The 15,845-nt window shown below is 40.1% G+C and overlaps 1 protein-coding gene across 2 annotated transcripts in view; it reads right to left on the bottom strand.

Moving 5' to 3' along the window:
• The window catches only part of atp2b2 (ATPase plasma membrane Ca2+ transporting 2), a 67,410-nt gene that overhangs the window by 5,262 nt on the left and 46,303 nt on the right, over window positions 1-15,845 (bottom strand). Inside the window, exons 11-21 of one of the 2 annotated variants that reach the window (XM_056437704.1) lie at window positions 12,080-12,321; window positions 10,842-11,076; window positions 5,530-5,709; window positions 5,327-5,414; window positions 5,033-5,139; window positions 3,875-4,066; window positions 3,422-3,635; window positions 3,093-3,304; window positions 2,905-3,012; window positions 2,579-2,761; window positions 1,245-1,337 (exon numbers count right to left, since the gene is read on the bottom strand). In XM_056437704.1, the coding sequence (XP_056293679.1) occupies window positions 1,245-1,337; window positions 2,579-2,761; window positions 2,905-3,012; window positions 3,093-3,304; window positions 3,422-3,635; window positions 3,875-4,066; window positions 5,033-5,139; window positions 5,327-5,414; window positions 5,530-5,709; window positions 10,842-11,076; window positions 12,080-12,321 (1,854 nt within the window). The remainder of the gene's footprint in view (window positions 1-1,244; window positions 1,338-2,578; window positions 2,762-2,904; window positions 3,013-3,092; window positions 3,305-3,421; window positions 3,636-3,874; window positions 4,067-5,032; window positions 5,140-5,326; window positions 5,415-5,529; window positions 5,710-10,841; window positions 11,077-12,079; window positions 12,322-15,845) is intronic. The other variant, XM_056437703.1, reaches the window with a different exon arrangement.

Raw genomic sequence — 15,845 nt, 5'->3', positions numbered from 1 at the left:
TCGTACTGCTCCTCTGGAAACCCTAAAGTAGGGTATACGGAGACACAACAGATAACACAAATAATAAGAGTGGCCTGTCTGGATGAGTGCATGTGACAGGATGTCTGACAAGTAACACTGATGGGGTGTTAGAAACGGGTGGGTGGGGGGTTGAATTGACATCGCTGGTGCTGCATAGGCTCTATGTCCGTAACTATGGCAACATGACAGTTAACTACACTGACAGTATGAAGCGACAAGACGGGATGAATTATTTGCTTCATGGGGATTCCCCATCCCTCGGCAGAGTTTTACATCTGATTCTTATCCGTAGATAAAGGTTAAAGACACTGTAAACAAGAGAGGAAGAAAGAGAAGATGGAAGTCGACAAAATAATTAAGTAACGATAATCCCTGATATTGACAGTGGCCTCTTGTGGCTAGATTTCAGTTGCACCTTTTTAGATCCCCATTTGAAAGACAATTCTTATTTTTAAAAATATATATTAGGTCTAGGACACAAACTAGTAGCGCCCTTTATGTTTTCCTTTATGTCAGCTGGAGAATAGCAGGAAGAAATTTTGCTCCGCTCAATTCAGTGTGATTTGCCTCATCAGTACCAAACTGACGGATGAAATAAGACAACATTGTAACTTATACTTGAATGTTTACCCAATCTCTTGGTGAGTTGATTGGAATTAGTTCACATAAATGTTTGTCAAGAAACAAAAATGGACGGCTTGGAGAATGGGATGGTGGATGGGGGATGAGCAGAGGGAGACAAACTCACAACCTGAAATGTCACGCCGTGGGTATCACCCTTAGTCCTGCACTCCTAGCACTCTGAGGAAACAAACACACATCCACCAATGAGACGACAGTAGACCCAAGCACGGGAGGAGATATCAAGATGAATTTGAAATCCAGTATGAACAGCAAAAAGACAGAAGAGAGAGAGAGAGAGAAAATGAAAAAAGCAGATAGCGAGAGAGAAAAAAAAAAAAGAAGACGAATCTTCAGAGATGCCAACCCCAAAATGGAGACTGTCACGGTAATTTGTTGTAAGAATTACAAGCCGGACAAGGTGCAGAGAAAGATAACTTCATGACATGATGGCACCTCTGAAGCAAAGAGAGCAGAGAAGCAGACTGACAGAGTTCTGACTCACGGCCAGTAGTGGGAGGAGCAGTAGCAGCAGTAGTGCTTGTAGGAGAGGAAAGGGCATTGGACAAGGACACGTGACTAGGACTAGAAACATTGGTTACATCCTGGGTCTGGCTGGTGGTGGATGATTGGCGTCTCAGAGCCCCCGCCCCCTGAAAGGAGGTGCCACTCTTGAAGGTGTTGACTACGTCAATCTGTAGGAGAAGAGCGGAACAGGAGAGGACAAATGGCTGCTCAGAGTGACAGAGACCAAATGGCAACACAGGTTGATTTGCTGGGTGACTAAAGGGAGTACAGTGTCTCAACCATGAAATGATGGGGTGGGGGGGTTAGGGGAGAGACACAGCTAAAGGTCAGGGTGTAGTATGCCCTCACGAAAATTTTACTCAAAGGGTAAGTTTACCCTAATTACGAAAAAAACAACTCTCTTACCTCGCTCCAAGTTTCTGACCCCGACCAAAAACAATGGAGGTGAATGAGTTTTCAATTGTGTGCTCACAGCACAGGTAGTGGAGGAGCTTGCTACTTTGTGTGATCCGACCCGTTCTCAAAGGGAACCTTTAATGTGTGCAGAACTACAGCAAATATAGGCAAAGTTGAACCAGGAAGTTGGTCTGTAACTTGAGTTGAATGTGTAAAACAAAGAATTTCTTTTCTCATTTAACAGTTTGATTTAATCAGGGAGTTTTTGTGTAAAACCTTTTCCATCTGACCACTCTTGCCTGTTGCCTTGTTGGACCCATCTTTAATGATGTCATCTGCTTTTCAGTTAAAATACACCGTGGTTCTCCTTTGATACGGAAAAGCCATATTTCGTCTGTAACTTAACCAAGTGTTGCTGCCTCTGTCGGATGACAGTATAATGTCTCGAGATACCTTCACCCTGAACCATTAGTGACATCAGTCAAATGAAATCAAGTCTGACACAGAAGCAAAAAACGTTCTTGAATATCACAGTGATAACGGTGTGCAGAGTGACTGTTGATTGTCGAGCTTCCACAGGTCCCCACACGTGATCGCTCAGTCCAGCGAGAGAAAGCTGCATCTTCATGTACCTAAATACCACTTTGAGATACAATTACTTGAAGGCTGTTACTGGCTAACATGAAGAACACACAACATAGTCTAGCACTTCTTCTTAGGGGTAAGCTAATCAGGTGTCATCTGAGTTTGTGCTACATCCGAGTACAGATGTATTATATGACAAAGACAGACAAAAAGCCTCGTCAGAAAACAGCCTGGTGGAATTAAATATTCTTGGTGCTTAACTGTCTTCACAAAAAGTAAACACTTATTATCAAGTTAAGATACAACTGATGAGAAGGAGCCCCTTTAATCAAAATGTCTCTTTCTTTCAAGAAGGAGCAATCCAGCAACATCTCTCTGTGAGATAAAACAACAAATCACAACTTGGGGATTGAACTTGTGTCCTCACCTGAGTCTGAATGCGGTTGAGTCCTCTAAACCAGAGGATCTGTCCTCTCCTCATCTCCCTCTCTGCATGGTCAATCTCATCATTATCATCATTTGGGTCCTCCTCTGGTAACTCATCTTTCCGGGTTAACTGGCCAGCCCTCCGCAGGAAACGCAACTTGCTATTGGGCACGCTGCAAATCACCTAAACCGGACAGGAGACAGAGCACCGGGTCAGAACAGTAGGAATACGAAGAGGAAGAGGAAAACATAATCAACGAGAATTAAAGCAAGAAAACCATCAGAGTGGAAATTTAAAAGAAAGAGACGGATGAGTTTGCATGTTACCTGTCCCCAGACCAGCTCTCCCAGCCCGAAGAAAATACACCACATCCACTTTTCCAGGTTCAGAGGTTGACAGCTGAATGGCTTCCCTCCCAATTGCACAATCACAATCTACAAAAAGCAAAGCACAAGTCATACAAATATATCATAGCTAACGTATGATCATAACCTACCAAAAACAATCAGCTTACCTGCAGAGCAAAAGTGCCAAAAACAATAGTGCAGAAGATGGGGTTCCTGAAGATACCATCGAAGACATTCCTCTCTCCATGGATTTTTCGGGCATTTATCTCGTTGAAGAGCTGCATCATGACGAAGGTGTTGAAGATGATGGTGTAGTGCTCAGATGGAGGGGCGTGGAGAGGAGCATTACGGCCGCTGTCAATGTCAAAGATCTTCTCTCCTACAGGGAGGGGGGGGATAATAAACTATTAGAACGATGTCATTAACTCTGAACCCGTTTCATGACACATCATAAAGGTGCAGATGCCCTAGTGTACTGCAGAGCTATAGTCCGTACCAGCAAAGAGGAGTGTGAAGATGAGGATGAGCTGGTAGATTCCGTGTCCCAGGATGTTCTTCGTCATGGTGCTGGAGATTAGCGGCTTGTTGCGACCGTATGGCTTCCTCATAAGCAGAGACTCTGTGGGAGGCTCTGTGGCCAGGGCCAGAGATGCAAACGTGTCCATGATCAGGTTCACCCACAACATCTGCACGGCCTTAAGAGGAGAATCCTGCAGAAATGTATAAGAAATCACACAAACGTCAGTACGAGGAGGGATGTAAAGAAGCGAATAACCAGCACTTCTACTAGAACAAATTTTTCACACCCTTGCCTTTCATTACCTACATCGTTTTGCTTGAAGTATTTCACTCTGAATTACAGAACATAATCCAGTTAAGCTAATATAACCCAATCACATGGCCATATTCACACACGACCACACACACGCGTGTCACACGCGTCTCTGACCTGTGTGATGCAGGCGCCAGTGAAAGCCACGATGACGGCCACAATGTTGACAGTCAGCTGGAACTGAAGAAATTTGGAGATGCTGTCATAGACGTTCCGGCCCCACATTACTGCTTTAACGATGCTGCTGAAGTTATCATCAGTCAGGATGATGTCTGACGCCTCCTTGGCCACATCTGTACCAGCAATACCCTGGAAGAGAACGGAAAAGGTGCAGTCAGAAACATGTGTGCATTACATTGAACTATTCCTAAACTTAATCCATCCACCTCTGGACTCTGGACAGGAGCTGTGATGATGGATAATGATCATTAGGGATGTCACAATTATGTTTCTATTTTGCTCCCAATATTGATCTCAGTCTTTTAAGAATCAATGAGTATAAGCTTATACCGACTCACTTCATATCTTTATTGTTTGACTATTTATTGTACTTTGTTTTCGACTGATTTCTGTTGTTGTACTATCCATTTTGCTGCAGTAATTCTGTAATGTAAAAGTTTGACAATTAAAAAGCTCTGCATTGCATTCAGAAAAGAAACACTTGCATTGAAGCTGTTACTTGATTTTCTTTCTCTGAAACATAAAGTATAAAACAAGGAAGCCTCCCTGTTATCGTTAACAACACCTGTGTGATATTCGATGTAAGACAAAGGATCAGATCGGGCTCAATATATTGCCGTTATCGATCGGTTAAAAATGCGTTAATAGACTCGATACCGGGACATCCCTAATGATGATACAGACTAATTAAGAGTCAGTGTGTGTGTATTGGTGGTTTGATGACAGGAGTAGGACACCCTCCAAGAAATTAGGTTGGAAACCTTATGATAATGGACCATGGAGGAAAATGGTAGTATGGATGAGCCAATTTATTTAATTTGTCAGGAGAGCAGAAGTAGAAGAAACAACTGAATACCAAATATTGTATTTTTGGTTTTCAGTAGTCTAACAAGTAATATCTACTGCAGAGAAACTGTGTGCACTCAGACATCCACTAGGGGGAGCTCCTAATCTACACGGCCACAGGCAGAGCTTAGAGGCAGAGAAGAAACCCTACATACTGCAGAGGTAGAAGATATCTGCAGATGTTGAGTAAGCGAGCAAGGCGGACAATTATACAAACAGTAGAATACAATGAAAACATGGTTTGCTCACCATGGCAAATCCGACATCAGCTTTCTTTAGTGCGGGTCCATCATTGGTCCCATCACCTGTCACAGCCACCACCTGCCTCTGTTCTGTCGCAGTACTGTCAATAATGCCTGTCAAACACACAGAGCAAATACATTGAACACACGATCTGAAAGACATTAATCTTGACCAAATAACACAAGTTATTAATGGATTTTGCGAAACTCCCGACCAATTATATAAACGGTAAAGCAGAAGACCAATGTCAAATCAAGGTGACTTTCAAGTAATGATTATGTAATACTGCAACCAGTTCACCTTTTACGAGTGTGTGTTTGTCGGTTGGGGAGGATCTGGCCAGAACTCGGAGTTTAGGCCAAACCTTGTCAAGACGCTCCTGCTCCACCTGGGCATGCACACACAGACAGAAATAAAAGGACAGGTGGTTATGATTTAGATTTAGGGAGGCATCTTTCTTTCTTCTGAGCTCAGCCTCTCTCCCTCTGACGGAGTTACTGTACCTCTCCTTTCTCATTGCGGATCCTCCTGTTGAACTCTTTACCATCGATGCAGAGGAAGTCCTCTCCGGGGCGGATGATACCACACTTGATGGCTATGGCCCTGGCTGTGTTGATGTTGTCTCCAGTCACCATGCGCACTGTGATGCCGGCACGCTGGCACTTCAGGATAGCATCGGGCACCTGAAGAGTCATTCAAGAACACATTTGTTGCTTTCTTTCTTATTTCTGGCTCTTTGCTGCTAAACGCTCCTCTATGTTCACCAGCTAGTCGTTAACTTTTACAGACCATTTGGTGCGGTGTAGGAAACATACAGTACGTTTTTAGGGAAAACAGCTAGCTGCTGCAGCCAAAGTAAAGGCTACAGTATGAGAGCTGTGAGACTGAAGAACAGTGAAAGTAATTATTTTTGGCACTATAATCAACTTCTTTACAAACAACACTCTGTTGTGTTGTTCATTCTGTACACACAATCTGTACACAAGATATCTATTGTACTTCTGTCCGTCCGGGGAGAGGAATCCTCCTCTGTTGCTCTCTCTAACGTTTCTTCATTTTTTTTCTCCCTGTTAAAGGTTTTTCTCCTGAACCGGGACAGAGGATGTTGTATGTGTACAGATTGTAAAGCTCTCTGAGGCAAATTTGTAATTTGGGCTAAACTAAATAAATGTCATTTTAATTTAATTTAATTATTTAATCCATTAATACCATACACTATTGATTATAGCCCCTTAAAGAACACATACCAGTACATATCAATACAGTTATGTTTGACAGACAAAACACACAGAAAACTATTACAACTCAATTCTACCTTTATTTATCTGAACAGTATGGTGCCTCTGTCCCTTTTTCTATTAACACGATATATAATGAGGCATTGTATATGTATCTCTCTCGTCCCTAGAGAGATGTGTCTCGTAGGATAACTGGGATAGGAGCTGCATAGAGATTGATCTGTGGTAGGACCAGCTAGTTAAAGCTGAATATTAATTCAGTAACACAGCTTCTTCCTGACAAAGGTCAGTGTGGGCGAGCACTGCACTCCAAACCCACACACAAACAAACAGACATGTGCACATACAGTAACTCCTTCTTTTGCACACACACACACACATAGGCCTGCGTCTCTTTTTCCCTCTGACATACACATGTTCACTTCCAAACACTCACACACAGGAAAGAATATGCATACTTTCCACTTCACACAAACAGACACGTGTGAGTATGCTTGTACTCATACATGTAGAGGAAAAATTATGAAGGATTCACCACCGCAATGTGTAAATATATAAATAATATATAATCAAGCTGCTCATGTATGTGTAAAACACAAACAATTTAACTAAATTACAGGGAGGGGATAATATATGTGAATCGATACAGCAGAGGGGGACAGCTTACAATTATAATGGATGAAGCCAAATTAGCTTTGCACCTCATTACTGACACAAAATAAAACAATAAATAAAGATAATTAATAATGGCTATAGGTTTCCCACCAATTTAGAAATGTCTTGAAAGTATCAACAATATTATTCACAAATATTCACAGATAACATCAGTATTCATACATTCAGTATTCATGTGCTGAGTTGGTAATGTGTTAAATTAGTGAACCGAAACACAAGATACATTAATTCAATATAAGTCCTCTTTATATTATATGATCTGACAAATTAAAAAAGGCTTTTAGTTAATATTGTTGCAAGTGGAGTAAGATATTACATCCTGCTTTCTCTGCTCTCACCAAGTCATTGTTATCAAGATATCAAGGTCCCGTCTGTCTATCTGTCATCCCACCTCCATGTTTTACCCTTTTTCCCTTCGGATTCCCACTGCTCTGGTTGACTGGTCATCCGAAAGAAGAGGTGGAGAAAGGAGGAGAAGAGTGAGGATTTATTAAAAATATAATCTGGCCTGATGAAGGTTCGCCGGCAGGAGGCTAGTAGGTGAGACTGAAAAACAAGTCTCCCGAGTCTCTACTACAGATCTGGTTACACTCGTCTTCCTCGGTTTCTCTCCTTACTCGTCCTCCTTCTCCTGCGGTCTGACATTCCTCTGACATGAATTTGATTTAGAATCTGTTTATCATTCTCTGCATCCATCTTTCCTCTTCTCTTTCTTCTCCTTTCCCCCCTCCTTGCTCTGGAGGCAATCCCACAGAGCAGCTATAGTTATTAAAAGATTCGGAGGAAAGAAACTGGAGACTAATAAATAAACGAAAAACATGTTTACCACTCTGTGTGACCTTTTTAGGAAAGTCATCTCATTTCCTACGTTAGCCAGGCGTACTAAGAAACGTGTAAAGATGTTAGTGGAATGCAGCAGTGCACCGCTATTCCACATCAGTTAATGAATCAAATGTTAAGCGACCTCTGTGGTGGGAGAAAGGAGAAATGGTGCAAATTGTCAGGCTAAAGAGTGAATTAATAGAGCACATATGTTGCAGATATCTGCTATATTGCATTTCCACTGTGCAATATTCCACGTTTTGCCCTGGATCTTTCTTGTTATTTCTAAGTTTTCATTTGTAATTGTTATTCTTTTAAGGACGACTCTATGGTTTGTTAAAATACACAACCTTAAATAACACTGTGATGCAAAAAGGGTTTATTGTTACCTTGGATAGTTAACTAATTGAATGTAAGGATGATGGTTTCACACAAAAAGCGAAAGGCGTAAGGAGAGAGAAAGTTATGTGTGGAAAAAGTCAAAAGAAAAAGAGAGCAACCAGAGAAAGGTGAAAGTCAAACACCAGGATACGGAGAGAGACGGAAATGAGAAAACAGGGAGAGGTTGAATGAGAGCCCTTATTAGAGAGTGGGGAGGGGGATGGAAACAAAGATGAAAGGAGGAAGTTGAATAATGCAGTAGTCTGTTTCCTGCTTCCCTGTACCTGCACAGGAGGTGTCAAGTGAGGTCAGTTTCCTGCTGTACACATGATTACCTCTTTCTACCAGACTTTCTTTGTCACAATTATGTTTATCCTTTTCTTTAAGTAAATTCATCACGAAATAATTTCTTGATGCATTACGTGTTTCTATACATTTTTTATGATTTTTCTTTACCTTCAATAGAGCTGAAAGATGCCCTCACAATAAAAAATGATCAATAAAACAATAGATCAATAAAACAAAGGGGAAACTACTGAATTACAAGTATAGTCTTGCAGACAAATTGCAGTACATAATTTAAAATAGAAACTAATAAGTAAGATAATACGTATTACACGTATTAGAAGAAATAACATTTAAGTATAAAAAGTAAATGATTGTGAATAAGTTAATGGTTAACTTTTTTATGTCATAGCGGTTTGGGAGTTTAAACTCCAGCAAACATCGTCACTGCTGGGTGCAAAACCTTTTGACATGTCTCCAAATGAGGGGTTTTACAGATTGTCATTTTGGAGGTTTTTATCCAATGGTCTTATTTTGTTTTATTTTGAATATAAAATCTTCACCTGCAAATTTACAAGTAAAATTTAGAAAAATGAGGTCGCTAAAGTATAAAAGTAATCTCTACTTCAGTTTAGTTAATGTGCTTAGTCACAAGGCCTTTTGTCAAGACTTTAGGTAGAACATGTCCACACGTCAATATACAGTATAGTCAAGTAACTCAATAGGCAACAATAATTACAGAGACCCAATCAGAAATTGAACACTTTAAGGCCCAAAGTAAGGCGTAAATATTAAATTAGCTGACTCTTTTATCCAAAAGTGACTTATAATCATACACCGTAGACACAGCTACGGGGTTTGAGGGTTATTTGGCGACTCAGGGTTAAGTGTCATGGACTAGGGCTAGCCGGGGATTGAACCACCGATCCTCTGATTGAAAGACAGACCTGCTAACCACTGAGCCACAGTCAAGTTAATATACTGTATTAACATATCATCAATATAATACAGTGTATATTTACAAGTCTTAACATTCTAATTTGGACACATATACAAATATTAGCAAAGTACGGAAACTGAGCTGCGCACATTCATAATTCTTCATCTTAACTGCAGCTGATAGATCTGGTCTGGAGTGTGCATTTCTTGAATCAATAATCATGTTGTGAAGTAATCAATCAGTAAAGGAATTGATCACACACACACACACACACGCACACGCACACGCACAAATATCAAGTCTTTCAAATGACACATGATCTCTATCAGCTCACTGTGCCGGCTGCTTCTCGTCGCCACTGATCTACTTGTTTAGGTGAGACATCATCATCACACCACTCAAAAATGAGAATACATTAATAAATGTTCAGCCAGTTAGGATTTGGAGAAGGGGGACGAGGGGGGATGCCATCCATCTTATTAGCAACATGACGAGAATGCACTCCCCCTTTTAAAGCTGCAGTCACAATGTAGAGACTCATACAAACTAATCCCTCTCAATCATCACTTATGAAACACGAGAACAAAGACTTGTTATGGTCTGATGTAACTAAAATGAACTGTTTATGTGTGCCATGGATTTTCTACGAATGGATTAACTATGCCAACTGAATGGAGGCTTATTAACAATCCCAGGATTTGAAATCATGGAAAATTCATGGAAAATTGCATTAACAGGGTTTTTAGAGGCTGGTCCAGAATCCCATACTAAAAACTACAGGGAAGGACGCACAGTGAATACCAACTATTCTGTTCCTATAATTAGCATTCTTTCTTTTAATCCAAACTGTATATGTACAGAGTTCTCGAGGAGGCTTATTCTCGGTACTAAGAGGTCAACATCAATTATTTCTATTCTTCCATCAAAACTGTACTACATTAAAATACATCTACTTTTCTCCTAGTCTGAAGCAATCTTGAAATGAATTAGATAAGAATGTTACTTATGTGCGTAAACCTTCTTATATCTTGAGAAATAAATGACTATTTAATGAAATATCAATCTATATATAAGCCTTTTAATGCCATACAATGTATGTCTATACTTTAAACAGTTGTACAGTATATACACTCTTGTTACAGAAAATAGTAAATTTAGTATATTTCTATTTCCAATTGTAAGCATAGTAATCAGAACTCCAGCTGGGCGTGGTGACGCTAAGCGATTCAAATAAGAATGGAAAGAAAACTCCCCCCCCACCCCCTACTTAGATCTCTCCACAACACACACCCCAACAACAGCTCCATCCATATTTCCCCTTTTGCGAAAATTCGCAAACAGTAATGTTACTACCATCATCACAGACTTCTGAGCAGTCAATTATTTTACCAGAGGCTCCAAAAACTCTCCTGGAATAACCAGCATTTCACGAAAGGAAAACAGAAGATCAGCTGAATATCTCAAACCCTCCTACCTCTGGCCTGACAGGGTCTTCTATCCCAACAACAGTGATGGCTGTGAGGTCATTGAGGATGTTGGACTCATCGTCCCAGGACGGCTCGGGATCACCGGAGAAGTCACGGTACGCCACGCAGATGGTCCTAAGGCCTTCGCATGCCATGGGCTCGATCACCTTCTTGACCACCTCGTCCTTGTCCCGTGGACGGAAAACCCTGGCCTCACCCACCTCGTTCAGGATATGGCTGCATCTGTGATTAAGAGTGGAGCGGGGGGGAAGAGGCTGTCTTAAATTGTGGACTGTAATTTTGATATTGTCCAAACATTGGCCGATGCACCCACTTCAGACTTTAAATGAACAGAAAACATAATGATCAACATTGGTGCTTCAACATTGTCGACAAGTATGAACGCTTAAAAGGGATGGTTTTGGAAATGCGCTTATTTGCTTTCTTGCTAAAATTAAGACAATAAGACAAAATATATCATACAATTTTCGTATGTATGCATTCAACATGAAACTACAGCCAGCACCCAGTTAGCTTAGCTTAGCATAACAGAAGGAAACAGTTCAGATATAAAAACTACAAAACTAAAACTATGCTGTGGTGAAATAGCTCAAGAGTACCTCTGGGCCACCAGAGCACTGCCTACAATACTACTGTAGAACAAATACTAAATGATTGGAGAATAAACAGGTGTACTGGCATGAAGTGCAAAACCGTCATCGGATTCACCTGCTGTAAGCCCGAAAAAAATTATTTTATTTATTATTTATTATTTGTGAAAGTCATTTTACGATTTCTTTCAGTTTAAATTTAAATTTGTATAACATATAACCTAATATAAGGCTTTTCAAAGCTTTATCTGTACCTTATTTATGTTAAATGAGTTAAATCCACAGAGTAACAGCCATTCATTACAATTTCATGTTTAATTTTAATGTCATTCATCGTCAAATAATCATTTTTGATCCGTCCTTCAATGGCTGCAGGAAGCTTTTTAACTGCGTCTCGTATTTTTCTCAGACTTACTCAATTGTTACTGGACTGTTATTGTAATAGTCTGTTAGATGTCACCATTTTGTGACCTTCTAGAGGAAATTCAGCTCTTGCTCACTGCCTAAGGAAATGTACAATATGCACTCAAAATAGATGAGCTATACACAACAATTCAGCTCTTTGTGATATCATATTACTGTCCAACGAGGTTATGCGCTGCATCATCTTATTTTATTGACAAAACCAGACTCACTTTTTGAGGACAATCTCAGAGGCTCCTTTGCTGTACATGCGGAAGCTCCCATCGGACAACTTGATGACTGTGCTCATGGACTTCCTGACAGAGTTGAAGGTGTAGACTTTGTAAAGCTTGTCCTCTGGGATCTGGTTTCTTATTGGCTGATAGTCCCGCTTTAGGTCGAGGACCAATCCCAGCAGGCCGCACTCTGTCTTGTTGCCCACCTGCTTCGGCAGACCGCCTTCCTTATCCGGGGGCTGGAGAGGAGAAAAGATTTTCAGATGTACAGTTTTATTTTCCTTTAAATAAAGTGCTGCAGTATGGTCATATTTTATATCTCTGGTTGTTTTTCACTTTACTTTTTAATATAAGAATGTATCTTTTTCTTCTTCTTTTCTTTTACCTCTCAGTTAATAGTTGCGTTTTTGGAAATGGCAAATAAAATAAATACTACTATGGACTATACTACTAAGTCTATAGAATAAAACATTTTAAGAACCAACACAAGTGAATGTTCTGTGGTCTATTAAATCACTCAGATTCTCTTTTCTTCAGCCCTTGAAATAGCTGCTCGTGATAATTAACCAGCTAGCAGGTGAAAGGGTTGCTGTGTGTGGGAGGGTGGGAGATGAGTTAGATGGAATCAAATGTGGATGTTCTTATCTAAGTCATACGGCTCAATCCATTGCAAACTGTATTTGTACATTTAGAACCGGGTTTCTCTCATTATCACCAATACTACATGACTTTTTACATAAATCATGTAAAAATATGGTTTTGATATTACTATTTTTTTTAATTTACATGCAGATTTTACTCTATAATTGGAAAATAAATGGCAATCACAATATCCCAGAGCACGAAGAAACATTCTCAAACTGCTGGTTTTGTTGACTTACACTCCAAAATACAAACATGTTACATTTACTGTCATCAAAAACACTTTTTTTGTCATTTAATATTGAGAAGAGATTACATCATTTTCAAAATTCTTCCTGATGAACGATCAATATGTTTAATCAGGAGTACAAGGGAAATGCTATACAGTATATGACGTAAGTGGCACAATGTCTCCTCCTTTTAAAGCTGGAGAGTGCTTATTATCTTCAAGCCGCCTCTCAGTGTATGTGTGTGATATTTTGGGGGCGGCTGTAGCTCAGTGGGGTAAGGGGTCGTCCTGCAACCCCAAGGTTGTAGGTTCGATCCCGGCTCTCCCCATTAGTTGCAAGTTGAAGTGTCCTTGAGCAAGGCACTGAACCCCCAGTTGCTTCCCAGGCGCATCACTGCAGCCCACTGCTCCTTAATAACTAAGGATGGGTTAAATGCAGAGAACTAATTTCCCCTTGGGGATTAATAAAGTATATATCTCATCTGTTCACATCTCCGCACGTGGCTGTTCAGGTGCTATTTGCATACACACTCACTGAATGCTCACGTGTGTGAGTGTGGTCATCTTGTGGAAGACTCAGCGTTGCCATGGTAACACTGGGCAAAGCACACTTGGAAGGAGAGTCTTGGGAGGAGAGAGGGTGCTCTCTTTCCGCCGCTTGGGGATTCTTACTCTCTGGCTCAGATTCTCTTTCAGGATGTTCACTCTCATCTAACTTCACACATGCTCGAATCTTTCTGGGTCTCCCTTTTCATCTTGTCCCAGTACTTATTTATTCGTATTTCCCCCGCTGTACTTCATTTACTCGCTCACTCTAATGTGTCCAATCACACAGAAATACGACCAATAGAGCGTATAGCGAGCATGACTCTCCATAATTATTTCTAAATGTGTTCAATTTCTGCCACTGTGATAGAATATAACTCATTATTGTCTTTATCCTACACACACACTCACGCACACACTTACCACTGAAGTGACACTGATGCTGATAAGCCGGGACGCATAGAAGAGATCCTTACTGTCATTATTCATAACATGGCTCTTCACATAAGCACACATTCTCCAGCTGATATTCATTTAAGTTTGATGACAGACATGTAGTGATAAAAAAGATGTTCAACTTCACTCTTCAGAAATGCTAATCAAGGAAATACGGGCTACAAATATTGATTATTTATCTAATGTGATGATTACTTTCTCAATTAATTAATTGAACGATCAGTCTAAAATATTGGTAACAATATGAAGCATTAGGTTAAGTATATGTAAACACTTAATTCATCATTTTTAGTGTTACTGAAATATTCAGTTTACTATGATCTATATTACATACAAAGAAAATCAGCAAATCCCAACATTTATTTGCAACATTTCTTTTAATCATCAGTTAATTTTCAGTTAATTTGACTGAGAGATTAATCAACTTATTGTTGAAGCTCTTAAGGAAATAAGCTAAACTTGGGCAACATTAATGGAACTTTTTGGGAAGTAAGTGTTGTTGTATGTTGTTGTTAATCAGTGGAGTCCTTTTTGTTCATTCTGACTCCTATTAGCTGCCACTGAGCTGAAACCTAGTCTCCCTGGGTTCTAGCTATATAGTACCTGCAGTACACTTGACAACTACACTCAGAGCTAAAGAACAACATGTCAGTACATAAACACACACACACACACACAGACACGCACACGCACACAACAACAGAGCATGTCAAAAGCACTGAGAACATAATGCACCTGACTTGCCACTAAGCAGACACCTTGTCTGTGCTATTTGCCCCAAAATAGATCGACTGCAGGCTTTCTGTTCTGCTTCTCAATGAGCCTCCAACCAAGATTAGATTTAAAAGGATAGCTTGACATTTTACGACGCTTTGAATTTGACTTGCTTCTTGTTGTTTTCTTCACTCGGCACTTGGCGAAATGTGTTGGGAAAGATTCAGTATCGACAGTGTAGTTAATCACTTTAATGGCGTGTTGGAATGTGTGCACTCGCACTCTCTCTATCTCCTGGCCGCTCGCGTGCACCTGCTAACGATGTTTTGATAGAGAATGCTAGTAATGTGCCAAAGCCTTTATATATATTGCATATATTTCCATGCAGTAAATAAGAAAATAATAGTCAAATGCAATCTTTAGACTGAACCGAGGGACTGAGAAAGGTATCGTGCTTGACTGCTGTAAAATACTTTGAGGGAAAATTGCTAAACATCAAATGAAGCAAATATGAGAGAAGGATTTAAAGCAATGTGTTAATTTGGCTGAACAATTGCAAAGCTTAATTCATCTGTCTCGTGAGAGAGATATCGGCTTTCAATGTTTCCTTAAGCAGTTCAATATTTTGAAACCACAATTTCTTAATAAAAAATGGTTATTGATTAAGTCAGGCTCGTACACATTTTGTTCATGTCCGTTTTGCTGCAGCTGCTATGAGGCAGAAGTTCAAGCGGAGAGGGTTGGAGAGAAAATGTATCTAAAATTAATCATTAAAACCCAATCAGAGAACTGTTCACCTATAAATTGGACGCATCTGGTTAACGTTCAGCTGTGTGTCTTACAGACTGCAGTATAAATAATTTATTCTGAGTATATGGTAAACAACAGAATTAATGCATTTTTCTAATGACCAATGATTACATCAGGAAGACGCTGCCTGTCATTGGCTAATGAGAGGATGGAACAAATGGTGTCATCTGCACTGTCTGCTCAGTGTTTGGGGGAATAAGCTCCCAGCAACAGGAAAAAACATCACACTAAACAATTAAATGACCAGCTTAAAACCATAGTGTTATAGATTCAAACGATCATTTGTACATAAAGCGGTAGAAAAGAAGAGTCGTTTGCTTTCGAAAATACAACAACAGTTGTTTGGGAATATTTTTGCTTTGCACG

The sequence above is a fragment of the Pseudoliparis swirei genome, chromosome 18, assembly GCF_029220125.1.
Source record: "Pseudoliparis swirei isolate HS2019 ecotype Mariana Trench chromosome 18, NWPU_hadal_v1, whole genome shotgun sequence".
Classification (NCBI taxonomy): domain Eukaryota; kingdom Metazoa; phylum Chordata; class Actinopteri; order Perciformes; family Liparidae; genus Pseudoliparis; species Pseudoliparis swirei.
The sequence above is the reverse complement of the archived record's forward strand: the minus strand, read 5'-3'. Positions and strand labels throughout refer to the sequence as shown.